Consider the following 14,945-nt stretch of genomic DNA (forward strand, 5'->3'; position numbering starts at 1 on the left):
CTCACAGCATGGTAATCTTTTTTCCGAGCTATGTTGTTATTTCTTTCACTCCAGTCATAGGCAACTTCCTCCTCTTCTTTTTCATTCAACCAAATAAGTTCATTAGTTGCACGAGTTACAAAATTATGGAGTGTATCAAGGTGCCGTTCCTGATTCCTGGATGTATTCTTCGCAAGAAAAATCATTGTTAAGAATCATGTCTTTGCCAAATAGAGATAAGGGAAACAGAAAGTAAAAACAAAACAAAACAAAACAAAAAAACACAACTTACCAAGAGTTTTGCATACTGACTCTCTAATCGGTGTAACTTTTCTGCATAAGTTAGTTTAAGAGGTGCCGTCATTTGGATCTATAACATGGGATAAAAAGACATCAAGCTTAGGGATCCTAAGGAATTCTGACTCATACTCACTGTATCTATTATTTTGTTATAGGCTCTTTATAAAAAAAAAAAAAAGAGCAAAACAATAGCTAACTAAAATGAAATATATACACATTTTAAATTCATATACCTCACTGATTTTAGCTTCTTTAAGGCTAGATTCAAATTCTTCAATAGCTCGGTGAACGTTTTTATGATTCTCTAAATGGCTTTCAACACTTGGCAAATCTGATCCCCATTCAGTGCGGTCCAGCTGCACCTTTAAACAGAAAGATACTAGATTTAAAAAAAGAAACTAATAGCAATAAAGACTAAAGACTAAAACTTTCAGGTAAACATTTTTTTACCTGCATCTCATCAACCCAATTCAAAAGATCTTGAACAAATTTCATGTTGATTTCCTCTTCTGTTAAATTCTGATCCAGCAAAGAAGACTTCAGAAGGGGCTTTCGGATCTGCATCAGTTTCAGAGTTTGTAATGAATTGGCCTCTACTCCTGAACTGAAACTTGGAACTAATCCTCCTGATGGGAAACCAGGTGTATAAGCTGGAGTGACAGATGGAGTCAGACGGGAAGTCAGACCTGATGACAGGCCTGATGTCACACTAGAAGGGGTCAGGGAAGGCGTTAAACCCTGGGTCAGCCCTGAGTTCAGACTGGGGTTTAAGGTCTGTGCAAATCCTGAGTTTAAACTTTGAGTAATTCCTGATATCATGAGTTTTGTCTGTTCCGTCGTCAGCATGCGCCCTTTGCTGTACACCGAGGAACATTCATTCCTTAAGGCCATAATTTCATCGCGGAGTTTTGCAACCCTGGAAAGAACATCAGAAGACATAAACTATAACACAAAAGGCATTTTTCACAAAGTGTGAACTCTAATGCCAACTATGAACGTTAGTCAGTTAACATTATCAATTACTGGCTCATCAATTATAACAACAGAATCACACTAATTCAAGATATTACTAATTGGGAAAGGTGTGTATAAAGGGGCATAAGGAAACTCTGTATTTTCCAATCAATTTTTCTGTAAACCTGAACTGCTCCAAAAAATAGTCTATTTAAAAAAAAAATCATGGGGCACCTGGGTGGCTCAGTCGGTTAAAAGTCTGACTTGCTTTTGGCTCAGGTCATGATCTCACAGTCTTCAGATTGAACCCTGCGACAGGCTCCACGCTGGGTGTGGAACCTGCTTAAAAATCTCTCTCACTCTCTCCCTTTGCCCCTCTCCCCACTTGCACGTGCTCACTCTCTCTCTCAAAAAAAAAAAAAAAAAGTCCTTATAATCATACTGACAAAATTTGGCATCACAATTTTTTTCACTGAATTTGTGCAATAAGCACTTTCCATATTATCACATAGTCTTTCTAGTGAACATAATTACTGCACTACAATGTCATCATTCTATTATTTGACATGTAGGATATTTCCAAATTTTGTTATTATAAAATATTTCTGACATGAACAAAAAACTTTTTTATTTATTTATATATTTTCTATATTTAAAATTATTACAAATTCCTAGAAGTGAAATTACTGGGTCAAAGCATCATTTATAATTTTTGCTTAATATGTATCTCATATATATATATATATATATATATATATATATATATATTATATATTATATATAATATATACAGTCTACAACCTGAAAGGGTTCCATTCCCTACCCCTAAACCCACTTCTCAGAGACACAGAATTTTAGACATTTTTTTTCAACATTTTGCTATAAACATTTTCATGATAGCATAAATCGATAACTTAAAAAATCAGTTATAAAGGATACTTTCTTATATTTTCCCTTTTTCAAATGTCATACAACTATTTTAACCGTAAGTATATTACTGCAGTATTCCATATTGTATGTGCTATAAAGTATTTTTCTATTACTTATCTTTGAAAAACAAATACCTATTTAACATCTCAAAATACATCTGAATTAAGGCAACACACATTTTCAACTGCAAAGAGCATAAGAAATGTATTTCATAAAACTGCCACATTCTGCATTCCCATCACAAGTGCCCATGAAGTGATTACACAAAAGGATAAGGTATGAGTACGTAGCAATCTTACCTCTGTACCAACTGATCTGCCTGGTAGTATTTTCCATCAATAAGAATCTGTACATCGATCACATGCTGGCGTAAAAGGTTCTCACATTCAAGTATATACCCGGCAATTTCTGCTTCATTCTGAAACTGCACTCCTGATTCTAATCTTTTAGAATCCTGTATTTTTAAAGAACTCAATATTAATTCTATGAAACAAGTTTCCAAACTAGCCTCAAATATGAAACTCAAAATACTGGAATGCAAAGCTACTTATTAGGTCTTCTCTGTTTTCCCTTTTGGTTCAAAAATATGCTTTCTCTTTGCTCACTCTTCCTCAAGAGAGCAAACAGTGATCACAATCTTTAACAAACTTTAAGTTTCAGTAGAAGACAATACCAAGAATCAACTAAATGTTACACAAAAATTTTATTTCATCCAAAGGTACAGACCCCTCCACCATAATCCCAATGGCTCCTAAAATTAACTTACAGACTGGAGAGCGTTTCGGGCAAGTATCAGTTTGTCTTCACAGATGACACCGTCCCTTTGAACTCGGTTGGCAATCTGCTGCAACATTTCCAACCTACAAGAAGGGACAAAATAAATTAAAGCCTTTCCCTTTGAAGTACAGAGTTTACCGCCCCTGAAAAATAATTCCCCACCAAAAGCAAAACACAATCCTACAATGATGATTCCATACCTGTGTCCATCAAAGGATTCATTGCCGAAACTAATGCAGGAGTTGATCAGAGTTGGACCACAATTAACCGAGAGAAAGTTTTCATTTGAATCAAGACTGGTTCGAGTGCTAGTAGTGTTACTAAACACAGAATCACTGCTACGGTAGCTGTAACTACTACTGTGCATTTTTGTTCCTGAAACGATGTTCTTTCTTTGACCATTAAAAGTAGACTAAAAAGTAGAAGGTCTGCTGAAAGCTCTACTTCTAACGGTGAAAACCACAGCTAAATGTTACAGCTTTAATAGCTCCTTAAATACGCTCCAACTTGCATATTCAACATACAGCAAATAATGTGCTGGTAACCATTCAAAAGAATCTCGCCTAAAGCCATGCGTTTGCTAGCTGAGGTTTGCCTTTTGTAGCCTGCATGAAAACTCTACAAGTATGGACAAGGCAGCCTCATCAGGGCGTCACTGAAAAATATTTGCCAAATATTTTCATCAAGAGTCATCCAGTTGCAGTCACCTAAAAAACAACTCAGGTGCCTCTCACTGAAGCCCAGGTACAATTGTAAAGGTTATTCAGGCAATACCAATCACCAGCTTAAAAATACAAATATTCAATCACAGCCTGACTTTTGTAAAGGGCCAGGTCTGTCTCTCCTAGCTAAAAGCTGGTACTTATAAGCACATGTAAACAAGTGAGTTTGACGAGAAACAAAGTACATTTCCATTTTAACCTCTATGTCATTTGTTTATTAGATTAAATTAACTGGAAAATTATCCATTTGCCTTTTTTCACATGATGTGCTCTCAAGAACATTACTTAATCTTACTACTGTTACTTTATATTTTTAAAAGCCAAAGCAGTATGGGAGCCTGGGTGGCTCAGTTATTAAACTTCAGACTTCGGCTCAGGTCACAATCTCACGGTTTGTGGGTTCGAGCCCCGTGTCATGCTGACAGTGTGGAGCCTGCTTGGGATTCTCTCCCTCTCTGTCTCTCTGTGCCTCCCTGCCTTACGCTTTCTCTCTCTCAAAATAAATGAATAAACTTTAAAAAAAAGAAAAAGAAAAAGAAAGAAAGAAAGAATGCCAAAGCACTAAAGTAGAAGAATATCAATGCAATGCTTGCAAATTCAACTTGTCTGTGCTTGTTTTTCCTTTCTATAGGTTATCACATGGCAAAAGAACATTGGTTATTTCTCATTTACCTTTTACACACTCTCACTGTACATGGTTATTACTTGCAGTTAATGCCAAAAAACTTGCGTCAAGAAAAATGAAGGCGTTTATCCAACCAAGCTCCTAGAGTATTTTCATATACCCAACACTACAAAGCAAAACTGTTGCTTCTCCACTCTAAAGGTAGCTATTTTTCTTTTCAGATGGCAAGAAAGGGGAAATTTGAGAGTATATCAAATATAGTTAGTAAGCAGAAAAGCTTGAAATAATAACAGCAGCATTAGCATTTATTAAGCAATTATTATGTGCCAGAAAATTAACTGATCATTTCATATGCATGACCTCATCACATACTTATAAGCACCAAATGTGGTAGGTACTATTACATCCTGTTTACAAATAAGGAAACTGAGGCTTAGAGAGGTTAATGAACTTGTCTAAGATTACACAGCTTGCAAGTTAAGCTAAAAATCTAATCCAGGATTGACTAGCTCCTGGACCTTGAACTCAACCACTGCATTAAAATCCGGCTACTATTCTGACAACTAAAAATCTACTCCGTTATCCTTTCTGAGACATACTTTTCCATTACTTCTGATGATTAGTTTAGTGTATAATTTTAATCACCCACAATTATCTCCTCCATAAAAGGTTCATCCTGGGTATTTCAAGCTTATTTTGGATCTAGATCCAGTTATGCAGATAGAATATTACACTTTAACAGAAGTGTAATCAGTATTTTCATAAATGAATGACTCATTAGCCTTGCTCTCATATCTTCAAGGCATTATTCTTTCCTATTTCAACAACGCGGGAGTCATGTGTGGAACACAAAGAACTTGAGCACACTACGCGCTCCCTGTGTCCCAGGCAATGCATTAAGCACTGGCAACACAAAAGACAGCAAAACCAAGTCTGTCTCCACATTCCTGGGGCTCGTAACTGTGAACAGGCAGCACTGACTCAAACGACACAGAAATAAATATAAAATTACAACTGTGATATGAAAGAACAATACATGTAAATATGAGAGTTATAACCAAGACATCTGAACCAGCGTGGGAGACCACAGGAAGTTTCATGAGGAAGTAACACTGGAGCCGGGATCTGAGATTGATCAGGAGTGAAGAGAGACATGGAGGATGAAAGAGACTTCCCTGCCAAAGGAACAGATGGTGCAAAGATCCTGTGTATGGAGGAGGGCGGGACCTTGGCACATCAGGGCTCCTAAGAGGCAGCCAGTGTGGCTACAGGGTAGGGAGCAAGAAGGGTGTGGAGTGAGAAGGCCAGAGAGGTGCACCGGACCACACAGGCCTATACTGTGAGGGTCAGCCCCTACGGAGCTCCCTTCCCCAATGCCATACATAGGACAGGCTGTGAGGGAAGTACTATAATGGAGGCAAATCCACTCAACAAATATCTCCTAAGGACTAAGCAGTGCTTTCCCAGGCAACTGGGTGTAATGGGAGAGAGAGAATGATAGTCAGTGATGATTTCATGGAATAACTGCGTTTGTGGAAGTAGGAATTTGAACCAGCATATCCTGAGTGTTCTCTAGAGGCCACTTCGCTGCCCTTTAAATGGAGACAGACTCGAGTCTGGCTTCCATTGCCCCACGGAAGGATGGCCTTGGCAAAAATATAATAAAAAACGAAGTAAATTAACTGTTGACCTGCAAATGGATCCAGGCCCTGATGACTTAAATATATGGGAAATGCCCACAGGTAATTTAGATTATTAGAGAAGACTTCACACACCAACCCAGCCTAGCATGTCCTATCTGAACATTACTTCACTGATTTACTCTTCACATCTCTTGGATGAGTTTCTGGATAGGAAAATGGGAGAATCAGAAAGACTAAGTAAGTGACTTATCCAAGGTCATGCAGCAAAGGAAATGAAAAATATAAATGTTGGTCCTAGGCCTGCCTGGCTCCAAAACTTAAGTTCTTCCTATGAGAACAAAGAGACACCTCCCCATGCCCAACTTGATACCCATGGCAGAAAACATCCCCAGGCCTACCTTTCTACTTCTGGTCGAAGTGCCTTCTCTCTCTCGAGCATGGCAATAATGAGTTTCCCCCACTCTTTTTCTATGTCATTTGGATGATAACCTTGAAGTAGTTTGATGCGTCCAAATTCTATCCAAATCTTGAGAGAACAAAAAAATGTAGTATGAAGCAAGGATGAAAAAAAAAAAAAAAAAGATTTATGCTTGACATTACAAAGGAAATTCCTACTTACCTCTAATAATTTATATAGGCGTTTAATTTTTGATTTTTCTGTCTCCTTTGGTGGAATTTCTGTTTCTTTAAACTGTAAATACTGATTATAAAGTGCCTAGAATGAAAGGGAAAATAAATGAAGGCCCAAATTTCAAAGACCTATTTTCATTACCGCACAGTGTACCACTTCCAATGCCACTTACTATGCTCTATGCATTCAGTGGAATTGCTTTATAAAACTGACACTCAAGGACAATACGGATTCCCAGCTAGTTGGTGACTAGGTTGCAGAACGCAAGATTTGACAAGGGTGTAATTACTGATGTGCGTCGTGATTCAACATGTGCCATGCAGGGATCTGGATAATAATAAGCCATGGCAGAGTTTAATATGGTTCTAACTAAAAATCTCTCATCATACAAACAAGAAAACATATCTTTTAAAAGATTCACTTTCCAAATGCTGCCCTTTAGCTTTCAGTTTTTGGAAAAATAATCTGATGCAATTCCCAAAAGGAAAAAAATGTTCTCTTCTGTATTATGGATCTATCCTTGAAAACAGAATTCTTATCATATAGATAGGGCTAAATCTTGATTCCAGTGTCCCAGTAAAATGACCCCATGCTCCATTATAGTACTTTAACTTGTTGGCCAAGTTAAACAGATCTTTTAATAAACAAACATAGATGTTATTTGTTGCAGCTATTATTATAGAAGTTTCAACTACATAATTATCTACTTTGTAGATACTAATTTGAAAATATCTTAAATATTAAAAAGGACCTTCATAAAAATTATATAGATAAAACATATACACATTAATAAGTATATACAAATTATTTCATTTTCATTCATGTTGTTTTTCTAAAAAAATTCCGTATAAATCTTCAGGCAGGATTTCTGAAGGATTCCATTCAACGTTTTACTGGTTAATGAAATTACTGGCATTTCCCCATGATGTTTTCGTCTATGTATCATGTGCTGTCCTAGGCACCAGCAAATAATCTGTGTAGCCACTCAAATTTCTTCCAAAACCTTAAGAATTTGCATTAATCAGAAGCCAATACAAATTTACCCAAGTGTCTGGACAATAGGAACCCACTTGGAAATAAGCTGAACCTCAAATCTGAAAATGGCTTTGAACTCAAAATGCAATGTTTCAGGACACCCACTAGAAAATAAGCTCAGGATGCCATTATGTTATGTGCTAACCACCATTCCTGGTAGATGTGGTGAAAGAAGGGGGACATCTTTCTGGCCCTGGGAAGTTTTGCATCCACAAAGGAAGACATCACACAAACAACTTCAGGACACTTAAAAAGCATCATATCAACACATGCCAAGTAACTTCACGCCAAGGACAAACTCCCCATGGCAATGTGAATAAAAACTGTTCCACAGATGTTCTGTACGGATGCATGAACACGATGAATAATTTTAACAGGACCCACCCTGGGTTATTACAGTTTTTGCAATTCCAGTTTGATCAAAAAACAAAGCCTATAATTCAAGGAATTAAGACTTTATTGTTAATATTCACATTATCCGTTTCTTAAAATAAAGCAGATTACTTTGTTATTACAAATCCAAATATACAAAATGAGATGATAGTCATCAGTAGTTTTACATATCTATAATTCTTTTATATTTCTAGGATGTCTTTGCCTCAAAGAGTTGGACCTGTTTTTAGGTAGCAGCAAACGTCTTACGAAATGAAAGTCAGGTATGTGTTTCTCATTTCATGGTGAAATAGAGTATGTGCTTCTTGCTTTACAAAAAGAAACCTCTACAGGAGTTTTTAACAGGGTTTAACCACAGGCACAATCCCAACCATGGTTAAACTTGTACCAGCTTCCCAGAGCCCTTCCTGCCTGGGCCATATGGTGGGTTCCAAGCATTCCCCATGCACCAAAAGCAATTTGGCAATGTCAGTTCCAGGGTCTCTCAAATTACATCTTTTAACTCCCAACAATTCAAAGCTAAGAGACTCTAAATTTCTTTAAGGTGTTATTGCTATTATGTTTTCATTATTAACGTTTACCTCCATTTTCTTTGAGCAATGGGAGATGAATAAATGTAAAAACTGCCTATTTATTAGTGGCTTGCCAAGGGAAATTTTTCTTGAACTTCTGAAATTATGGAACTATTATAACATTATTTAAAAGTTTAATAATCAAGCCCAATCCTTTGTAACTTCTACAGTGACACAGACCTTGAGTTCTACGGGATTATTAGGAAATGTTCTCTCAGACATTGTGGTCACATGGTGTCTAATCCACTGAATGAGGTAGTTCACCATATTCTGGTATTCAATCCATTTGACTTCAACATCCTGGAACAATAAAATGACAAGATCCATGTCTGCAAATAATAACATTCATATCTAACACAATTTAGTCAAAGGTCATTCTGTGAATTTATATGTCCTTAAGCTGGTCAGTCAGAAGCAGCTCATTGTCTTCTCACTTTTCACACAGCCCCACATAAAGAGATGTGAAAACATGCCACCAACATCTGACAACAAAGACTGACCTAATGAGTGTCACTTCTGATCCAGAGATGGTGGCTGCCTGGGGCACTATGTTAAGATGGCTTCTGAGGCTGCATCCAAATGCAGCAGGAAGAAACACTGTGATCATTTTGGGGTTTTCCAGGCACCCACAATGAGGGAGTAAGAGCGTGCACAAGCCAAGTTAGCTGCTATGTCCTCCAACCTTTCTAGATCTAAATCCACTGTATACCTGAATTCAATGGTCTATAGAGTATGCAGGAAAGCAGACAGGAATAAAAATTATAGAAAATGTATGTGGTAGGATTACTCATTAAGCAAACCTTTTATAAAAATGGAAAGAAACTGGAAGGCTGTCACCTGCTCTGTTGAATTAAAAGTATTTGACAAGTGCTTATTACATTCAAAGCATTATACTATGTGTTGTAATAAGAATTTAATACTTTAAAACATAATAGCTTTTATCAAAGAGTTACTGTCTAGATAGGGAGGCAGGAGAGTCATAATATAAACAGTTAAGCAAATTGAAAAGCAGTAGTTAATTAAGTGCTGAAATAACTGAAACAGGTAGTATATGATAAAGGCTGAGATAAGAATCAGGTCATTATATATGTGCCCCAAAACAATCACCAAGGTATTCTTGGGAGAGAAGTCCTTGAGCAGTTCTGCAACAACCAGTAAGTGTCGGGGGGCAAGGGGGAGGAAGAGATAAAAGATAGGGAGCCCCAAGTGAGTAGGACTCTGAACTAGAAATGCCCTGGCTACCAGCAAACAGCCTGTGTTGAAACACTGTAGCTAAAAAAGGAGGTATGCAGAATTTTCAATGTCAGAGTATCTAGGCTGGACTTCACCTAACAAGCTATATGTAATCATTGAATGTTTTCAAGCCAAAGACATCAGGTTTTAGGAAGATCAATCTGGTGACCGTGTGCAGTGCTGATGGGAAGAGAAATAAAACAGAGGCAGAAAAGTGTAGAAAAGCTGTCATCCTAGTAAGGAGTACGAGGCAGGAATGGGGTGAAGGCAGGGAGAAGATAAGGCAAGGAACGGCCAAGAGAAACATTCTCAAGCAACGCTCAACACTCAACTGTTGGCAGACATCACAGTAAAGGATGAGGAGGAGAGCAAGTTACTCAGGGATCAGAAGACGATACACCTCTGAGAGAAAGAACAGGGAGAAGAGAATGGAAGTAAGTCCAGAAACAAAAGCACACAGAGGTGAAAAAGATGAGCTCCAAAATCTTCTAAGTAAATTAGGAATAAAGGTATCTGCAAGGGAAAGGGGAGAAGTCCAGGGTGAAGGGGCTCATCCTCTAACGCACAACTGATGGTTTCCTGTTCTCTTCCAGAAATGCTTCCATATGTGTTCGTATGACCACTACAAAATGCACCATTGAACTGAATTACACAAATGTTTGGGAAACAGTGGACAAATGAGGAGCCCAAAGCTCTCTGTACCACACTTCACTCTGCTTATGAAGTAGCTTGTTAATTTGGCAAAATCAAATAACCTTACTCTAGATAATCACCTTTAAATCAGAAAAACAATTCCTAGCCAACTTATTTCATGAGATTATGAGAATTAGTAACATTGAAAGTGATCTCAGGGGTGAGATATTCTGCAGATACAGAAGGACATCAAACAGAGCAAATATAAAACAGCAGCAAGTTAGAAAGGTAAAACTCCAAAATTCGGTGCTTTAGAGCTTTTAATTATAAAATTATATGTAACTCTAAACAGCTTACTTTATGACACAGAACAAATTTTTTTGAGTTATACTTTAATCATAATGGTAGAATAGTGTCATGAAAATGCAAACAGTACTGGTTCATTAAATAGCATCTTAACTCAAATTCTTTAACGAATATTTCACATTTAAATACTGCAAAAAGCTCTATCAAAGAATTCAGTTAACTGGTCATTAATTGGTCATTACTGAATCCGCAGCTTCTAGTAGGGAAAAATCAATACTCACATTTGCACCAATGCCTTCGCCACCTTCAGGGACTTTGGGAAATGCATCATAGAGAGATGACACATAAGTTATTACTGATTTTTCATCAGGTGAGGAGACATCAACATCTAAAAGCAGCCACATAAATTATTTCAAAATGTTGACAGATTACTTCTGACCAGACTTTCATGCCAGTCTACATCTAGTCAGAACAACTCACCTTCAGGATCCAGAAGTCTTATAACTCCAATTTTTTCTGCTACATAAAAAGCGTGCTCTAAATTTGCAAGGTTGCTTTGAACAGCAACAGTATTCATGTCTATCAGGTCCGGCCTAGGAAAAAATTCACTGCAATCAGTTAAGTTTTCTCACGTGCTAATTCAACATTACACAAACCTGTTTATCCATTTACATACCATCTCTGCAAATACTAATACTAAGCCTATGTTGAAATACAGAGATTTTCATCAAATATTTAACAATGCTTACTTTTCTCAGAAACTTTTGTGTGCTGGGGTGCCTGGATGGCTCAGTCAATTGAGGTCCAACTCCTGGGCCATGATCTCACCGTTCTTGAGTTTAAGCCCCACATCAGGCTCTGAGTTGGCAGTACAGAGCCTGCTTGGGATTCTCTCTGTCTGCCCCTCCCCCGCTTGCTTGTGTACTCTCTCAAAATAAATAAATAAGCTTAAAAAAAAAAAAAGATTCTCTCTCTGCCCCTCCCCCCGCATGTGCTTTTTCTCTCTCTCTCTCCCAATAAAAAAAAAAAAAAAAAAACTTGTGTGTCAAAACCAAGTGTAGCAAGGAAATTATAAAAAGCTGATAACTTTCAACAAAATCTACAAATTCCTCATAATCATAAACTCTACTATTCCAACAGCATCCTTCCAATCCAACTAGCATCCTCTCAGTTACTCCCCAAACACAAAGGTTTATGATGAATTCAATGCTGCTTCCTTGGCACCCACCGCCCAGTGGACAGGATGCCATGTGCTGTGATTGCTGTCGACTCATCTTTGTGAGCACTATCATCCTTTGTGAAGCCTTCACTCATCTTCCCAATCTTCATTTTTCTCTCTGTTGCCTGAACTCTTTACAGACTCCTGGGCCTGTGCTCGTCACTTTGGCCCTTAGAATAATCATACACTTCCCTGCCCTATTAATTCACTATTTAATGTGCTGCATGCACATCTTGCTTCTCACAACCGGCTAACTCTAAGTCAGCAAGAACCATGTATTAATAAACTTTTGTATTTTATCCTTCTGCTGAGGCAAAGAGTGACAAAGAATTAGCAGACAACAAATATCTAGCAGTAAGTTGGTAAGTAGGTTGGCTAATTAGTAATTTGAATCATAAATGAAAGACTAAAATAAGCACTAGTTTACATCTTCACAAGCATCTATGTGCATGCCCGTGTACATGCACACAGGTGCAAGCACACACACATACACACACACACACACACTCATACACCAGACTTCAACCCTTTCTATTTTGTGAGACTTGCATGTTACACTAAACCACAGGGATACTTCAAAGCTATCTCTGTCTATATACAAGACAGGAAAAGGGAAAGACTTCCCAAATACTCCTTGCATAGACAGCGGCAAAATGTGGTAGTTGGAAACTTAACACAAGGCCAAAAGCCAGTCAGGAAATGTTCATCTCAAAAGCAAAGCATTAAAAGAATGCAAAAACAAATGTGGAAACAGTAAAGCTCAAAAAGAGTGGTACCCACCCTCAAAATCACTGAGTTAAGAACCCACTCTTATCAAGTTCTAAGGCTGGCTCTTAACAATGTCCCACAGACATTCGGGTTTGCTCAGAATAGTCATCTGGGAACTGCAGAATGAGTGGGAGAGGTCATGGAGAAGGACTGAAATGCAAATTATTTTGAATACTACTTGGAAAGCTGTTTACATGAAAAACTCTTAACCTTAGGAAGGTAAACAACAATTTGTAGTCTTCTTTTTATCTGATAAGAAAGCAGACCTCAAAGAAATCTACTTACAGTTTTAAAGAACTTTCAAAGTGTTCAGAACCTTGAAATGTAGCCGCCATGACCTACCTACCTATTTCCCGGGAAATTATTAGCAAATTCGTTAACGTTTTTCATATGCACCAACATGATTACTTAAAAGTGATCCTACATTTATTATAGGAACAATAAATCTACTGACAACAATAGAGGTAAGTGACATACTTCTAAAAATAATATTTTTCACTCCCAAAGAAGTATTTTGAAGAATCTGCCAACTTCAAGATTACTAAACAGGTGAATTTAGGTTTAGACAAAAACAAATATCTAAAGTTCAAAAAACTGTTTTGCTTCCATAAAGTTCACACATTTTGAAGAAATAAAAACCAGCCTTTCTGGGTTTGCCAAATCTCCCAACAAGAAAGGGCATGTTGTTATACGAACCCTGCCATTAGCAAGAAAGTAAACAGTGAGTAATCCCAGAGGGAATGAATAAAGTCATTGAAGAACCAAGTTTTTGACTAAGAGAATAAAACATAAAACTTCCTTCAGAATGACATAGTCATTTCAGCACAAAGGCAGCTGTATAATACACTGAGTTGAGATAAGTCACCTCTTTTATCATGATATTTAACACTTTAATGGAACAAAAAACAAAGTGACATTCCTCTATTAAAAGACTGCAGTAGACAAAATTAATAAAAAAAAAGAAAAAAAGAAAAAAATTGTAAAACCACTATGAGAAACGAACAGCCTGAACGTTTTCAAAATCCTATCCCTCTCCAAACTCATCTCCTAACCATTCAGTCATTTTCAGTCTTCTACTCTGCCTTTCCTCTACGTGTCTGGAGCTTCCAGAAGAGGCTTGTGTTGTGACCTATCTTTCTTCTTTACAGGCTCACTGGGATCATATAACCTTTTAAAACGTTAGCTATTTTCCACCTACAGGTTTGTATTTTCATTCCAAAGGTTTCATTCCAGCTTAAGATCTCCTTTTTGTGGAACTTTAATAGGAAATTTCATTCCCATCTTAGGTTTGATTAACCCAAGTCTACACTACATTGTAAACAGGTACAAGGCAACAACCATGTTCCTATATTGCATTAATTTTTCTAGTTTCCCTATTTTCTTCAAACCTTTCAAAATCGTACAATGTAATACTCTGCCACTGAAAGTAATATATGTTAGTCTTTTATGGGAAAAGGGCCATCCTAACTCTTAACTTGTGTTATTATTCTGGAATAATATAATCTTTTCTGAATGACTCAATGTTCACAGATAGCACTTTTAAAAAACATATATTTTTATCCTACTTTTTTTTCCATAAATGATTAAAAACAGCTTACAAAGAAAAACACAAGAAGATACCACAAGGTAGGGGCACCTGGGTGGGTCAGTTGGTTAAACGTCCAACTCAGGTCACCATCTCATGGTTCATGAGTTCTGAGCCCAGCACTGGGCTCTCTGCTGTCAGCACCGAGCCTGCTTTGGATCCTCTGTCCCCCTCTCGTTGCCCCTCCCCCACTCGTGTGCTCTCTCAAAAATAAACAAACATAAAACAAATTTTAAAAAAAGAAGATACCACAAATTATATAGTGTGAGTATAAAATCAAGATAAGACCATAAGATGAAACTGAAAGCAAAGCCCAAGTGCAAAGCACTTGTATGCATGCTTAGTGCCCTTAATTTGTTTAAAAATATAGGACCAAAAGGTCTCAAAGTGGCTACTGCCATAATACAAAATAATTTTGGATAAAAGTAATGTTTATCTTTCATATAACACCCATGTTAAAAGAGCATTCTCTCTAAACAAAAAAATTATACAATAGGCTACACTCATACATACACACACACACACACACACACACACACACACATACATACATACATACAAAACTGCAGGCATATATACATGTATATGGGCATTTTTATTTGTTTATATTTATATACACATATACATACACACACACACA

At 37.2% G+C, this 14,945-nt stretch overlaps 1 protein-coding gene across 13 annotated transcripts in view; it reads right to left on the reverse strand.

Moving 5' to 3' along the window:
- The window catches only part of DST (dystonin), a 497,583-nt gene that overhangs the window by 169,834 nt on the left and 312,804 nt on the right, over positions 1–14,945 (reverse strand). For 11 of the 13 annotated variants that reach the window (XM_078447031.2, XM_078447029.2, XM_078447030.2 and 8 more), the window contains 11 exons: positions 11,214–11,326; positions 11,015–11,121; positions 8,742–8,861; positions 6,550–6,645; positions 6,329–6,456; positions 2,930–3,023; positions 2,463–2,617; positions 730–1,195; positions 513–641; positions 272–349; positions 6–167 (listed from right to left, as the gene is read on the reverse strand). In XM_078447031.2, the coding sequence (XP_078303157.2) occupies positions 6–167; positions 272–349; positions 513–641; positions 730–1,195; positions 2,463–2,617; positions 2,930–3,023; positions 6,329–6,456; positions 6,550–6,645; positions 8,742–8,861; positions 11,015–11,121; positions 11,214–11,326 (1,648 nt within the window). Of the gene's footprint in view, positions 1–5; positions 168–271; positions 350–512; positions 642–729; positions 1,196–2,462; positions 2,618–2,929; positions 3,024–3,140; positions 3,400–6,328; positions 6,457–6,549; positions 6,646–8,741; positions 8,862–11,014; positions 11,122–11,213; positions 11,327–14,945 lie in introns of those variants that run through there. The other 2 variants (XM_060615812.3, XM_060615814.3) reach the window with 2 other exon arrangements.

The sequence above is a fragment of the Panthera onca genome, chromosome B2 (genome assembly GCF_046562875.1).
Source record: "Panthera onca isolate mPanOnc1 chromosome B2, mPanOnc1 haplotype 2, whole genome shotgun sequence".
NCBI lineage: Eukaryota > Metazoa > Chordata > Mammalia > Carnivora > Felidae > Panthera > Panthera onca.